Here is a 15025-nt window from a genome sequence, read left to right as displayed (position 1 = left end):
CCTACTGCCCATTCTCCTTACTCTGTCCTCTCATCTCTCCGGTTGGAGACTGTCACACTAGCCATTAGAGTCAGCTAGTCCTGGGCAACCTGGACAACCAGAGCCCCTGGTTACTAGGAAAAAAAAGAAGCAGAGAAGTGACTTTTGGAACAAAGAAGGGCCTGTGGGAGAGGTCCTCCATGACCCCATGGATATGTAAGAGCAGCCAAATACAGACCACCACATAGAGTGAGTGGGAGTTGATATCTCCTGGGAATCTGTGACCACGGTGTCTCTGTCCTTCCTCTTTGTTAGTGACATGAGAGCTCAACACCCTGGGCCCCAGGGACACAGGCTAGAAGAGCCTGCCATCTCTGAATGGCCAGAGCTGATGAGGGCCGGGCAGCCTTCAGCCAGAAGGACTTTCCACGCACCACAGAAACTGCCCTCTTGCCTTTTCAGGGCAAAAGTGGATTGTAGATGTTGCCAATGGAGAATAAAATATTCGTAAATGAAGTATGACAGAGAAATGTTCTCACTGTTCCTTCTGTGAAGAAACTGAGCACAGACCCACACTGGTGTGAACCACAGGCTTGCAGCCTTGTGGGGGAGCTGTAGCCTTCCTGAGCTGGGTGATGTCCAAGATACCTATTCTGCTGCCTCAGGCTCAGACAAGGCAGGATTCCCTGACAAAGAGCTTGATGCACTTCCAAGAATATGGATACTCTCCCCAAGAAAACAATTTTACAACTTTGTAAAAAAAAAAAATGGAGGATCTAAACTTTTTCCACTGTCCTTTCCATATTGAAGCCTACTACAATCCTAGGAATATTTATTCTTTTTGGGGGGTACTAAATGTGAACCCAGACAATGAGGAGTAGGTATCTAGGTTTCCCTTATGGCTAGAAACATAGAGGACAAGGGTTTTTTGGATGGGTAATCTCTGCTACTTCCTTTCCCCAATGATGGTGCCACCCTCATTTTATGTCCCTAGAGATAAATATGTGTATACCCCCTTCTTTTTTTCCCATTCCAGAATATGGTTCTTTCCTCACGATAGCGGTGGGGGAATATTTCCTCTTCCTATTTGCAAAGCCATTGCTTCAGTGTTGGTGGGAAGAGTCGAAAACTTGTGGTCAGAGCCAAAGAGCAGATGATTCAGAGAGACCAAGGTTGCACTCTAATTTTGGCCTGTTCTTCGCTTCCATTGGAGAGGAAGCTCTGAGGGAGAAGCAAGCCTTCCAGCCCTTCTTGAGATAACAAACTGAAGTGTTGAGCAAGAAATTAACTCTCTTTCCCCAAGGCTTAATCCAGAAACTGTTACCAAAAACAACTGCAATAGACCATGTGCGAAAAGAGTAAACCTGGGATGTAAATAGAGGCAGTTAATATGGTCATTTTACCCACAGTCCATCTATTTAACCAGAGAGGAAAACGACAACAAAATGGACCCTAAATAGTTGAAATTCTTCTCTCTTCCCACAGAGTGTCACCCTTGCTCCACGTGTTTCCGTAGCTTGCTCAATCAAAAACTCTAGGTCATGGATATATGTTGTACTCGAATAGAATCTACCTCAGATCCTGCATTGCTTGAAGGATTCCCCTCCGATCTGTTCTGGAGACTTGGAACAAGGCCAAGTCTCTTTGACTCATTTCATCCTCCTGCCTGGGGCTCTAATTTACTCCTGGCCTCTCCCATCTCTATGGCCTCCTTTGGCTCCCCCATCTCTGTCTGTTCTTCCGTCTCCTCCCATTTTCTCCCTATGTCATGTCCATAACATTTTTTTTCCCAGATCATCAATTGGTCATGTGTCTGTGAATGATAGCCAGGTTTGGGGACTTAGAAGGAGAGAGGGCACAGGCCAACCATGAGAAATGTGCGAGTTCCTGTAATCATGGCAATCAGAGAACAAGCCCCAGTATAAACTTGCTCACTGACTGGCGGGTAAGAGCCACCCTTGGAACAGACACATATGGGAATGTAGAGAATCCTGGGTCTCGCTAACTCCAAATGAGAGTTCTGAGAAATGAAAAGTAGTGAATATATTCTTTTTGGATAGAAATACACAAGAACCACAGTCTGGTTCTCCTGGCCCCAGCACCAATGGGTACTCCCACCTAACCTGCCATGCCTCTTAATGTTATCATCCCAACCCTTCATCTCCTCAAACTGGGCCCAGCTTCCTGCTCATGAAAAGATGATTAGCTGACATGTTCATATCAAGAACTCCACCTAATTTCTCTCTCGCTCCCCTTCACCACTTCCCTTTCAACCTGCCAACCCCCATCAATAGAAAAATGGCAGAACAAGTTTTCTTGCTGTCCTCAAACCCTCAGGATTCATTTTGGAAGTGAACTTCACAGCAGCAATATGTGGAACAATGTATAATTTTTAGCTTAGTAGACAGCAAAAAATATAATATATATATAATAGATTTATATAATTATGTTTAAATACCTATGAAGAACTAATAACTAACCTCATTATTACTAAAGGAGACTACATGAAAGAAAGGGAGCCAGTTTAGAGTAGATGAGCCCTGAAAGATGGCAATCCATTCAAAATGGGTGTTAACAGAGTGTCCCTGGCAACTTCTCTTCTAGTATTTTGGTATTGGTTTACAAGTTGGGTGGGACTGAATAGTTGGCAGGGTGCAGAGTGGGGAGTAGGGCAAGAGTTGAGGATGGGGTTGAATAGAATATAAATGGGGGAGGAGGGTCCTTGTATATCTATCATATTTCTCCTTCCACTTTTAATCAACTGCCTCTTTGAAGAAACTTTTGCCTGGGATTCTTCCCTACTTGGGCTACTTGATGCAACAGTTGGCACCTATAAACATTCTCCTGCATGTCTATAAGATCCTCATGCTCTTCCTCCTTCCTTCATTTCACAACATTTCTTCTTCATTCACCTTTTGTTTCCTGTTATGGAGGCCTCTCTTTCTTCCTGCCTCCAGGGCAGTGGAAGGAGGGGCTTGATCCCACAGTTACTGATTTTCTTCAGCCTTGGGGTCTCGGCAGGTGCATTCATCCAGGTCACAGTCAGCAGCAAATGGAATGACCTAGGGGAAATCAAAGAGAAGTTGAAATAACCCATTTTCTTGCCAAGCTTCATACTTTTCAACCAGCTTCTGCTTTTCTCACTTGGTCCCAGAGGAAGTGTGGGATTACTGTTAATATCACAGAACTGAAACTAACACTCAGTTCTTTCACTTACACATGTCTCTTTGAGCAAGGTAAATCTTCCTTGCTTCACTTTATGTGTGTGTGTGTGTGTGTGTGTGTGTGTACATACATACATATAGTGGAAGGACAACAGTAACTACCCCAGGCGGTGTTAGTGTGATTTAAATAAAATGATGGATATAAAACACACATTTCCAGGCATCTATAACACCTGTTACCACTACTTTTAATATAATCATTAATGTCAAGAACCACTGCTAATGTTTTTGTTGCCATTATCCTCTTCACAAAATCCCTGTAAAGTAGGTAAGATGGATGTTAGCATTTTCTTTTCATAGGGAAGGCCAAGAGAGATTGGATGACTTAACTTAAGGTCATGACACTATCTGGAAAACCAAGGCTCTACAGCCTAGCTCTATGACTCCTACTTGGTGTTCTTGGAGCCATACTATCATCTTTGCCATCTTATAAGCATGAGGTTTTGCCCATCTTGAACCCAGGATGTACTTTGACTTGGTGAAACAATGCATCTCTCTACCCATTGTCTGTGGCTGGATTGCTTTCCTGCTATATAATTATCCCTACTCTGCACCAAAAATGATCCAGCAAAAGTTGTTCTCTACCTGTTTGCACTACAGCACCAACAGACAAATATACTTTTTGAGTGTCCATAACTAGCTTCAGAGAGAATTGGGCATTTTGAGAGATATGATGTAAAAAGTTTTAGCAAGGATTCTACCCTTTGGGCATGGACAATCTAGTGAGGTGAAAATAGATAGGCATAGCATTTAACCATCTAAGCACACTGAAAAGATGGGCTTGATGATTGGGCAAGGGGGTTGGAAAATGGGTGGTATTATTTGGGGAAATTTTCCAGCATATTTTCACATGTGAGGTAAAATGTGATTTAGGAGGATAAAGTGCCTTTTCTTTCTTTTTTTTTTAAGATTTTATTTATTTATTTATTTATTTATTTATTTATTTATTTATTTATTTAAAAAAGAGAGAGCAAGGGGGAAGGGGCAGAAGGAGAGGGAGAGAGAAAATGTCAAAAGAATGCTTAGCATGGAGCCAATGTAAGGCTCAAACTCACAACCCTAAGATCATGATCTGAGCTGAAATCAAGAGTTGGATAGTCAACAAACTGAGCCACGCAGGTGCCCCATGAAGTGTCTTTTCAAATCCTGATTCTAGTATATGCTGGCTATAGGCACTGAAATCCATTAAAGACAAACCCTAGATTTACTGAGTGTGAGATGGAGATGAGGCTAGAATTGCTTGCTTTCTTCTGAACCCGTCATATCTTCCTGTGTAGAGATGGGATACTTGACCAGTTACCGTCTGTAAGTGAGAACAATAACTAGTTGACATGATTTCTGACCTGTTTCCCAAGTTCTTGATCTGTTTCTTTTGGTTTGGGATTTATTAATTTTTAGAGCAAAAGAGGGCCAAATTGAACAGTGATCTGATAAACCCCTGAGCATTCTGCATTAAATAAGTTAATTCACCTAAGTGGTAAGAACAGTGTCTGGCATATACTGAACAGTCAGTCATATCAGCTATTAGGTGCCATAGTATTCAAGTCTGTAGAGGTGACCACGTAGGTGTGACTTATTGTGAAGACATGTACAAGGAAAGAAATACTGTCTCTTGCATATTTCTGATTCATCAAATTGGCTAGCTAGCATCAAATATCTTTGGAGCACTTGGCTTTTTATCCATATTATAGCAAAATTTCAGCCTATTCAATTTCACAGGTTTAGCTTGAGCATATCTGTCAATTTAATAGAGCCCAGAGAGATAAAGATAAAAGGAATTGAGAAAAAGATTACTGCTCAGAATATAGTCTAGGGAGTGTTCCAAGCAGCTTGTGGTAGCCATTCAACATAAACTTGAAATATACTTATAATGTACTACATAGGATTATTAATTTAATTATGAAGATTAATAATAATCAGATGTCACTTCATTGGTAATTGTGCCTCCCCAGGGGGTAGAGGCCATAATTCCCTGCCAACAGAGGTGTATGCTGAACAATGATAAGCAGATGTGTCTTTGAGGAGCAAAATCCATGGCTCTTCTGAAGGAGTTCCAGGACCAACTACTAGAGAACTAGTGTTTTCTAACAACCTCACCTAAAATCACTGCCTTTAATCTTGTCACCATAGAAGTGTCGATGTTTATTCATTATAAATCCCTCTTGACTACTGAGTAAAAATGATGCAGAATGAAGGAGAACCAGCCAAAGTCACTACCTTTATTTCTGGAGCCCCTGCCCTGCCTGTTACCAGCACGTATGCTCACTTACCTTCTTGGAGGAGAGCGTGGAAGAGCAGCAGTCTCCCCCATCATAGTGGCAGTAGGCCCGGTTGTTGATGGTATCACACCATCCATCAGCTTGGAAAGGCTGGTGAGGACATGAGAAGTCAGTGTCTAAGAACAGTTTCCCTGGGCTTTGCACTACTCTCCTGCCCATCCCTACCATAATCCACGGAACTCAAGAGATATTAGGGGAGAGCACCCAAGGGGCAGGACACAAACTGACCTAACATTCTCAAAAAGTTGAGAAGTCTCAAGACCATTGTACCCAAGGATTTGTCAAATTTCACCTGTAACACCTGCTTCTGACCAGCTCTAGAGTCAGAATGGTTCATTTAAACTCCTTGGTCAACTTTTTCACCTTCTTGTAATAATAGGTCTTTATATAAAGTAGGTTACCAAATATTTTCACACATTTTAACTCTGTTGATCCTCAGGAAAAGCCTGTGCTGCAGGCAAGGTTGGCTTTAATGGAGCTGCATAGAAAGGACAAAAACCTCCCTGGGTTGCATAGCTAGGGTCAAGCAGACTTTGGGATTAGAAGTCATGTATCTTGACTTTCGGCTGCTTCTCCTGGATTAAGAACCATATTTTCCACCCCTTCTCCTGGTACTTGTATTCAGAAACGCTGGTAGTCCTGGCATGCTATGAAAACTCAAATTCTGTCTGTCCAGAATGCAGGGGTCCTAGGGTTTGGGACACCAGTCTGGGACACCAGACTCTTTCTGGGAACAGAAATAGTCTCACCATGTACAGCTACCTAATGCACAGCAGCTAGACACAGGGTGAGAGCAGAAGAAGCTAAACTGTTTCCATGCATTCCTGTTACTGCTACAAGTTAACAGAAACCAAAATGGGAAAGGGGTCCAGGCCAAACCAGAGTTAATGGAGTGTTTCTCCCGAAAAGGGAATATATGATAAGAACAGCAACAAGAGGTTAAAAAATAGCTCAGAAGCCCAATGCATTGTTTCCCTAGAACTACTCCTGGAGAAAAACAGTGTCCCACAGCATCCTGGAGGGCATACCAGCCAGCCCACCTACTCAATCACATTGGCGGCTTCCCATCCTGAGTGGATGCCCAAATGTGAAGCCTCAGGAAACGTCTTGTGGCCAAACTCTTTGGACCACAAGACAGTCAGTAGACTTTTGAGTTCTGAGGTCACCTTCCAGTTTGCATGTTTAAATCACTCTCTCCCCCCACCCTCCTTAAATGTCAAATAGAGGGACTGTTGCCTATTTCATTGTGCTTTGATGAGATAGATAGATCACTAAGCTAAAAAAAAAAAAAGGCCATTAAATAATTTTCAGCAATTGAATTACATCAGAACGAGCTCATCCAAATTATTACTTCAATGTTTTGATTTATTCTATGGGGTCCTGAGGTCATTTGAACATCATTCCAGATATATACCAGGATTCCAGTCACTGAAAAGTTGCTACTTGTGGGGTGGAACTCAACAGCTGTTCCACAGCTGCACGGCAAAGGCAGTTGAGAGCAGGAAGTAAAAATGAATTTTGTTTTCAACACGGGCCTCACTGGGATAGAAGACGGAGATTTTGAGATGTGCATTTGTCTTTAACACCAGAGTGAGTGACTCTGGCTCTGCAGAACTGGGGATAACTATACAATCAGGACTTGGGGCTACAATTGCAGCCCAATAATAGGAGTCAAAATACAGCTAGCTACATCCTTAACATCCATAAATGCTCTCAGGTCCTCCCAGGAGGACCAGATACATCTACTGAGATCCACCCCCCCCCCCCCCCCCCCACCCCCGCCGAGGTTTCTTTCTTCTTTTTCAAGTGTTTGGTGGAGTATATTTCCCTCCTCTAACACTGCATCTGTTACTTTTTCTCCAACCCTGACTGACTCATTGGCAAAACTTAATCTGTTCCTTCTTTATTTTTCATGTTATTGTCTATAAAAACCCGAAGAGCACCCAAAATACTTCGCTTACGTGTAAAAAGTATGGTGTTCAGGATGGAGGATTAAAGGGAGAGCTTCCTTTTCATAAGAACAACTTAAACTTTTGAATGGATTAATAAAGGATCCAGAGGGATCTTTGTTTCCAAAGTCTCCCCCAAGGATGGCTTCTCATTTTAGGAACACTAGGGAAGATAAGTTGAAAAGAGGAGAAATGGTCTAGGTGACCTTCTCCAGCTCCCAAGGGGCATCTACTGCTAGAGCCTGAACATGATTTCTAGAAACTGCTTCTTTTCTGCTCTTAAAGGATCATCTGGGAAGAAAAGGGAATTTATAAAAAGGGGCAGAAAACCGGAGAAAAGGTTGGAAAGACCCAAGTGTTTAATTTACTATATACCTATTAGAATTAATTGTTCCTCCCCCAACCTGCCAAAAACAACTACTCCACCCTAAACAAACAGAGTCTCCTATGGCAACATGTGCCTGGGAAACTTGAGAGCTTGAGTCCAAAGTTACAATGGAAAAAAGAAGAAGGGAAAAACGACTAATTGATCCAAAGTGTTTAAAGCATCTGAAGACTGAACGTAGATTAGATCAAAATCTCCATAATGGAAAGGTGTCCGCCTGGGGACATCACTCCTGCTGCAGGAAACTTCCCCCAAGGTGGGGTGCAAGGTTTCTCTGCACAGTGTGTCCAGAGGTGAATTTTTACTCCTCATACATATACCTCACTTATCCTGTAACATCTGCAAACAGAGTGCGTCACGAAGTGAGTTTTTCAAATACTTGTAGTCTATTTCTTGAAGGAGATATGTTTTCATTTTCCATTTTAACCATTTTGATAAAAGAAAAAAACATAATATTCCTCTTATCCTGCCTTTTAATAACTAATGGAATACAAAGTCATCAACATGAACATTTTTCATTTTCATTTACAGGAAGACTCTCTGTATTGGGCTACTTACTCTTTCATTAAGTGAGCCTCCTCCAAAACACACACACACACACACACACACGCACGCACGCACACACACACACACACACACATTTTTCATGAGTCAAGCTTCTTAAAATTATACCTGAAGTAAATACCTAGATCTGAGAGAGAGGCTACGTTTCTTTTCTCATGATGCATGAGCTTGATGATATCTATGGCCCGCTAGCTGTGTTCCAGGCAGATGAGATAGCCGTATAAATGGCTGTGGGTCAGTGATGAAATCTGAAGAAGGGCTATCAGCCCATACGCCTATATGACTATGGAAACTGTACAACTTTGGAAACTTGTCAAAGTAGAGATAATTTCTTCTTTATGTTATCTATATTCTTTATGTTATTTTCTGTTTAAGGTTGTTCTGGAAATCTAGGCATGGGGATGGTGGCCCTATCTGTTGTCTATGGATATAGTCATTCATTCAGTCATTCGATATCCTTTATTACAAACCTGTATGTGCCAGGCATTGTTATGAGGATACAAAGATAAATAAAACACAGTTCCGGCCCTTGAGAGAATCCACTGTAAACAAGTATAGCTTATGACAATAAGTGCTAGCGTAGGGGTAAGGACAGAAGTGCCTAAGCCAGATCTTGGTTGGGGAGATTTGCAAGGGCTTTCAGGGGCTGGCTCTGCTACATCTAGCCTCTCGGAGGAGAAGTTAGGACTGGATGATTCAGAGGAGAAGCCTGAGAAAACTTGTAAGGGAGAAAAAGAGGGTGAAAATAGAGAGCCGGGTGGTCCCAGACTGCCTATCACAGGGCCCACCCCCAAGAAGAGCTCCACAAACATTGACTGATTGGGTGATAACACTTCTATTACTTCAATTACATTAAGAACATTTTTCCTCTACAGCTTGCAACAGAACCCATGACCACATTGATGTTTTAGAAAGGTTAGTTTTGAACTTTAGATGTTCTGCTCTGATGACCTACAGGTTGGGATCTCAGCCAAAAGTGACTATCTCCTTATAGGTAGGGCACAGGGCAGAATCTGATCTTGATCCTTCATCTTGATCTTCATCTCCTTCAGACCAGAAGATGCTAATCACTTTCGTGCCTAATGCTCAACACTATTTTCTTTCTCCCACGTCATTTCCCATCAAAACTCTCTAGTTACGTGAATGACAAATCAGATCTACATCCATTTCTTCTTCCTGATGAGGCTGCATCAGGTCCCAAAGACGCCCTTTCCCAGGGAAGCTGTGGTGTCAGGCCCAGTGGAGTCCTTGCAGTAAATGGAAACTCTTATAAATATATATAAGAATGTGTGCTCATTTTCTCTTTTTCTCTGGCTTTCCAATGAATGCTTGGCCTGATTCTCCAGCCTGATTCTCATTCTCCATTCATTCCAAAGATCTGCCTACCATGTTCATACTGCCTGGGCTTCACTGCAAGTTTGCTCTTAGAATTTCACAGGCAAAACTTATGAGGTCTCTGAGGCCCCTCAAGAACCCTTGATGACCAGAACACTACTTGCTTTTGGGGTTTTCTTAAAGGATCATAGATACATGAAATTCTAAGGTTGGATGGAGCCTTGAAGACTATTTAGTACCAAACTCTTATTGTACAAACAATGAAATGGAGCCTTAAAAAAAAGAGAAATGTCTTGTTTGTAAGGTGAGTTGGTGGCCATCCTGGAAATAAGGTAGAGTCTCTGGATTCTTGATTTGATGTTCCTTCTACTATAGCATGCTACCACTATCTGATGATTTCATTCCTTTTTTAATTTATTGGGAATGCAGGGTAATTTAAATTCCTTGGCACTTCTATACAACAGACTTAGGTACAGGAGCACTAACAATAAAGTGAACCCAACGATCCAACACAGAAGCAAAAAAAGAGCTATATATATATATATATCAATTCCCCTGAACCCCACAACGTCACTTCTGCTTTTCTCAGTTGCAGGTCAAAGTTTATTCCAAATAAGCTGCCTGGCACTATCACTCCTTCGGGCCTCAGGGCTTGGTCCTCACGTATTTCCCTAGAGGCTGATTTCCCCAGGAGGAAGCAGCACTATGTTCCCATCCCATCGGCAGATGCCTGCAACCCAGAGACATTTATTTCTGGGTCCCAGAATGCTCAAGCCAGATATTTTTCTGCTCACTACAGTCATCTGACGGAAAGAGGAAATGGAGCTGTTCCCCTCCTCCAGTGCTCACCCCTTGGGGTGGGAGGGTGCCAATGATCTCACATTTGTGGGTTTGCAACAATCTTCTTGGAAAATGTAAAATTAAAATAGATACCCTGAGATGGATTCTGCAGGAAGAGTTTCTTACATACAACCTCCTCTGGAAAATCTCATCTGGCTTCCTGGACCCAGAGAGTCCTCCCTGCCTGTGCGTTACTATGGTATATTTTGCCCATATAGGCATTATACAGGACTTAACACTCTGTACTATCAAGGGCTCAGAGTCTAATCTTTATAGTACCAGCCACTAGTTCAATGCCTGATGCCACAGGAAGTTCTCAATAAATGAATAAATATGAGGGTGGCTAACAACATTTCCTTAGCATATTTTGTGACCAGATCCCTCCTTTCCAATATTCCTCTCCTACTATGTACAGAGCATTAGTATACATTTATTTAAGAGTGGGAAGAGACGGTAGAATATACCATCTGAAAGTACTTCTATAAACAACCTAAAAATGTTGGATAAAATTTAACAATATCCTCTCAACTCCAGAGCTGGGATAATAAGAAAAGAAGAAAAATTACCAGGGGTCAAAAACAAAAAGAAGCTCAAAACCAGAGCAGGAAGAAGGTAGGGAAAGCATGGCTGTCTTCAGGATGTTTGCAAATATCTATAATCAAGTGGTTAGGTTTTCACAGCAGATTGGGAATAGGGGCCCAGATCTTGGGCCTCCACAAGGTGGGGAATGTGTAAGTGACACTGTTAGTATTTTAATAAGAAGGCTGTGTTCATGAGGACTGATATGGAATGACACAGTCATACAGCAGTGCCGCCCAGGTAACTTGGCTCACTTGCAACTGGGAGATCTGTTCCTACCTACCAGCCCTGAAGACTAGATGATGCAAATCCACTAATCACTAAGATATTAAGGATCTTCTGGATTACCAGATAGCAGTTGAAACTGTAGAGTAGACCCTGGAAGGCCAAGGGTCTGCTCTACACCCAACAGACAAGCACGATGTAATTCAAAGAAAGGCAATGAAGACACATATTCTGTTGGACGGACAGAGGGAAGCACCCCATTTGGTGGCCCTGAGAGAGGGATCTGAAGTTGGGGTTTAGTCCTGTGGCCTACTGTACTTTACTGGCCCATGTGAGGTCATATAGCTTTTGTGTAGGGCTTCAAACCTCTCTGTCAGAGCAATCCACCAGACCCTCAAAAACGGAAAAGCCAAGGTGCAACTTTATAGGGTCCAAAAGAAAAGCCCGATTATAACCAGTTTATCTCTGTCTGACACCAAAACCAAAGCACAGTCATGGAATAGAAATAATCAAATAGTACAAAAAAACAATTCTTCTGAGAGAAATAGTTGGGATACACTGAGATGGAAAAAGAAAAGCAAACAAAATAAGGTCAAATGACTTCTTTTTCCTATAAAATTTTCATCAGCTTCAAGGTACACAGGGCTTAATACCTCCTGCTCTGGAAAATGATCAAGGCTGTACAGTCTGGTGATTAAGAGCATGGGATATGGTATTCGATAAACCTGTGCCCAGATCCCAGCTCTGCTCCTTACCAACTCTTAAATTGGAGCAAATTACTGAACTTCTTTAAGTAGCAGTATCCTGGTTGGTGAGTGAGAATAACACCAACCTCATAGATTGTTGTAAGGGGTAAATGAGCAAATGGAGGTGAAATACTTAGCCCAGTCCTTGTTCCACGGTAAGTACTCAAAGAATCCTAGTTTTATGAAGGTGGCAGGAACACTACCATTGCTTTTACTGCTGTGGGTTGGTGTCTGGGTTCCCTCCACAGAGACTCTGGTCAGAAAAACTTCAAGATTCTACCAGCAACACTTTAGAGTCAAAGCTATGGATGCTCTCATTCCTGTACCTCCTGCCCCATTCCCTTTCACCACAAATGCATCATCTGAGTCATGAAGGAGTCAGGTGACAAGGGAAATGGGTCTGGAAATTATAAAAACAGAGTGGGAGAGGCCTGACTGGTTCCTGGAAACCAGGGCTCTCCTCAAAACCAGAGTGGTGACTTGAGTGTCTTAGCCTTTGAAAAACCCCAAACCATCACAGACACCTCTTCCTTGACGGGCACCACAGGAAAACAGGAAAGTGAGAAGACTCTCTGTGACTTACTTTTCAGCCAAAAATAACCTTCTAGCAGCCCCTTTCATTTTGCTGCAAATAAAGACCCAGTGGTGCAGACTCTTCTACCTCACTGACAAACATACACCCGCCTATTTCTCCACTAGCCTCCCCTCTGGGGCCAACATAGCCAGGTGCTTCTACAGCCCACCCCAAGGCAGGGGCAGGGGGTGGGGTGAGAGCCCTGAGTGGTGAAGACAAGGCAAGGGGCCACTCACGTAGAGTCTGCATTGATCTGTGCCACAAAAATGTTGGCTCAAAATTAGACCTCTATTTCCCAAGAGGCAGAGACAGAAGAGGACATCCCACCACAGGTCACATGGTCTTAGGGGCTCAAAACCAAATGAGGCAGCCCTCCTGATTTTGTGGTCTGCCCCATGTGTTGGGAAATGCCCCAGGAGTGAGCCACTGCTACTGATGGGAGCGTGTCCTGACCCTCACTGGACCTGGAGGCCTCACCCATGCTAAGACGCTTGGTACCTCTGGCTTTTTTTCCCCCGCCCCCTTTGGGCCCAACTGCATGAGACTGACCGTGACAGTGCCCAGTGCTCTGCTCCTAGCCACCATCCTTATTCCCTCGTCACATCTCCGTAATCAGGAGGTCACTGCCAGGCTCCTCTAGGCCATAGCTTGTCTCCATGTCTTAAACAAAGAAACCCCCAGACCTTTCTTCTCCCCCTCCAAGAGTCTGACTCCTGTCCTGCACGCTTGCCCTCGTCTCAGGACCTGCTCATCCTAAGAAGTTGGCTGGTCCAGATTTTATGCTGGTGACTCCCAATCCTGTGCTGTCACCCTCCTTTCCTTCTCGAACCACACAGCAATGCTTCTCAGATGCAGTTGTCTCGGAGCCCTGATATTTGTGATGCAGCAAAGGCTGGGCTTGGGCTCCCAGCAAGAACTAAAAATGACACACCATCGGACCTCATCTGCCTCTCCATGGCTAGCCGGGTGGGCCACTGATTCCCATGATTTTGTTTTTGTTTTTTTGTTGTTGTTCTGATGGGGGCTGGGAACGGTGGCAGCTGCAGAGGGGGCCTGCAGTTGGCTTTCTTCTTTAAAAGAGGAATGGATTCACAATTGTTTGCATGGGGAATTTCCTGCCTCCTCTCCCGCTAACTGGAGCCAGCCTACTGTGTTTCAAAGTTAGAGATAGAAACCTTGAACACAAGAGCTTTGAACTCTGTAAGGACCACAGGAGCAGGGACACATCATTCATTCCCTCTTCCTCTCCTGCTTCGTTCCATGAGCACCAGGACCCCGAAGTAGCGCAAAGCCTAACATAGCACCGTAGGTTCTCAGTGAATGTTTGGTGAGTGAGAGTCACGGATTCCCCTCCAGAAGAGACTTTCTGCTTTCCATTCTTCTTGCCTTTCCTCCAAGATAAGGTGCTTTTCCTCTGTCTTTTTCCCTCGCCTCCCCAGGTAATCTGTGCTCACTATCAATTACTCTCTCTACAACATCACCTTAAAATGGCTTAGCATGACCTTCTAGGTACAGGCTCAGCAACAGCAGACCCTTACAGAAGCAAACTTAAAGATTCAGAAGAATGAAAGTAGGAGCAGAAGTTCGGGCCACTGCAGACACCTTGCTGAGCAGGTGGGACCTGCCTGGCCCCTGTCCCCACGGTCGGTGGTCACTCACACAGCTCCCCCTCTCTTGGCCCTCCACCAGCTATGGTACCAGGCCTGCAGCCCACACGAGGGGAACCTTACACCGTACATACTCCGTTCGAGAGCTGACATAGTAGCTCTGGGAGGCGAAGGAGACAAAAGGCTGAGGAACTTGGCTGAAGTCAGAGGTGGAGAACCTGCAGCTGGGAGAAAGGGCTGGAGAAGCACCGGGGCAGATGGCCGGGGTTATGCTCCGACTTTGAGCCTCTACTTCCCTCTGTCCCTGTCTTCTGGTTCCTTGGCCAGCCTGCAGTTCACGGGAGGTTGAGGCTGGCCTGGGCTGGCAAGGGGAATGTTCTAGCACAGCCCGCCACGCGTGCTCGCCCCCCGGCGCCCCGCCACATGCACGCCCATGCCAGGCAGCTCGGCATTTCTTGGCTCCCCACGCCTGCCTGTGGAAGATGACTGGGAATGCAGACTGTGGGAGGAAATGACAATATTCATTGTTTGCATTAAATATTTTTCTTGGCCCTCCTGCTGTTTGCTGAGCGTCTTATTTTTTTTCTTTCCCCATTCTCTCATTCCTTCTCTCCTCCCTGCCTCCCTCCATTTCTCCCCCCACCCTCTCTTTCTCGCTCTTTCCTCAGCAATCAAGCACTCGGGGAGAAACTTTGAGGAGAAAGCAGACACTCCTAGGGTGGAAGGAGCTATTTAAAGA

General features: G+C 44.0%; 1 protein-coding gene across 1 annotated transcript in view; it reads right to left on the bottom strand.

Moving 5' to 3' along the window:
- Nucleotides 1–2928: 2928 nt before the first annotated feature.
- The window catches only part of PAPPA2 (pappalysin 2), a 265350-nt gene continuing 253253 nt past the window's right edge, over nucleotides 2929–15025 (bottom strand). The window contains exons 21-22 of the mRNA XM_025878001.2: nucleotides 5474–5572; nucleotides 2929–3041 (exon numbers count right to left, since the gene is read on the bottom strand). Of these exons, the coding sequence (XP_025733786.1) occupies nucleotides 2967–3041; nucleotides 5474–5572 (174 nt within the window). The 3' untranslated portion in view covers nucleotides 2929–2966. The remainder of the gene's footprint in view (nucleotides 3042–5473; nucleotides 5573–15025) is intronic.

This window comes from Callorhinus ursinus, unplaced genomic scaffold, assembly GCF_003265705.2.
Source record: "Callorhinus ursinus isolate GAN/ISIS: 27379988/994484 unplaced genomic scaffold, GSC_fseal_2.0 scaffold13, whole genome shotgun sequence".
Taxonomy (NCBI): domain Eukaryota; kingdom Metazoa; phylum Chordata; class Mammalia; order Carnivora; family Otariidae; genus Callorhinus; species Callorhinus ursinus.
Note: the sequence above shows the minus strand (reverse complement) of the source record. Positions and strands in the feature narration are given on the sequence as shown.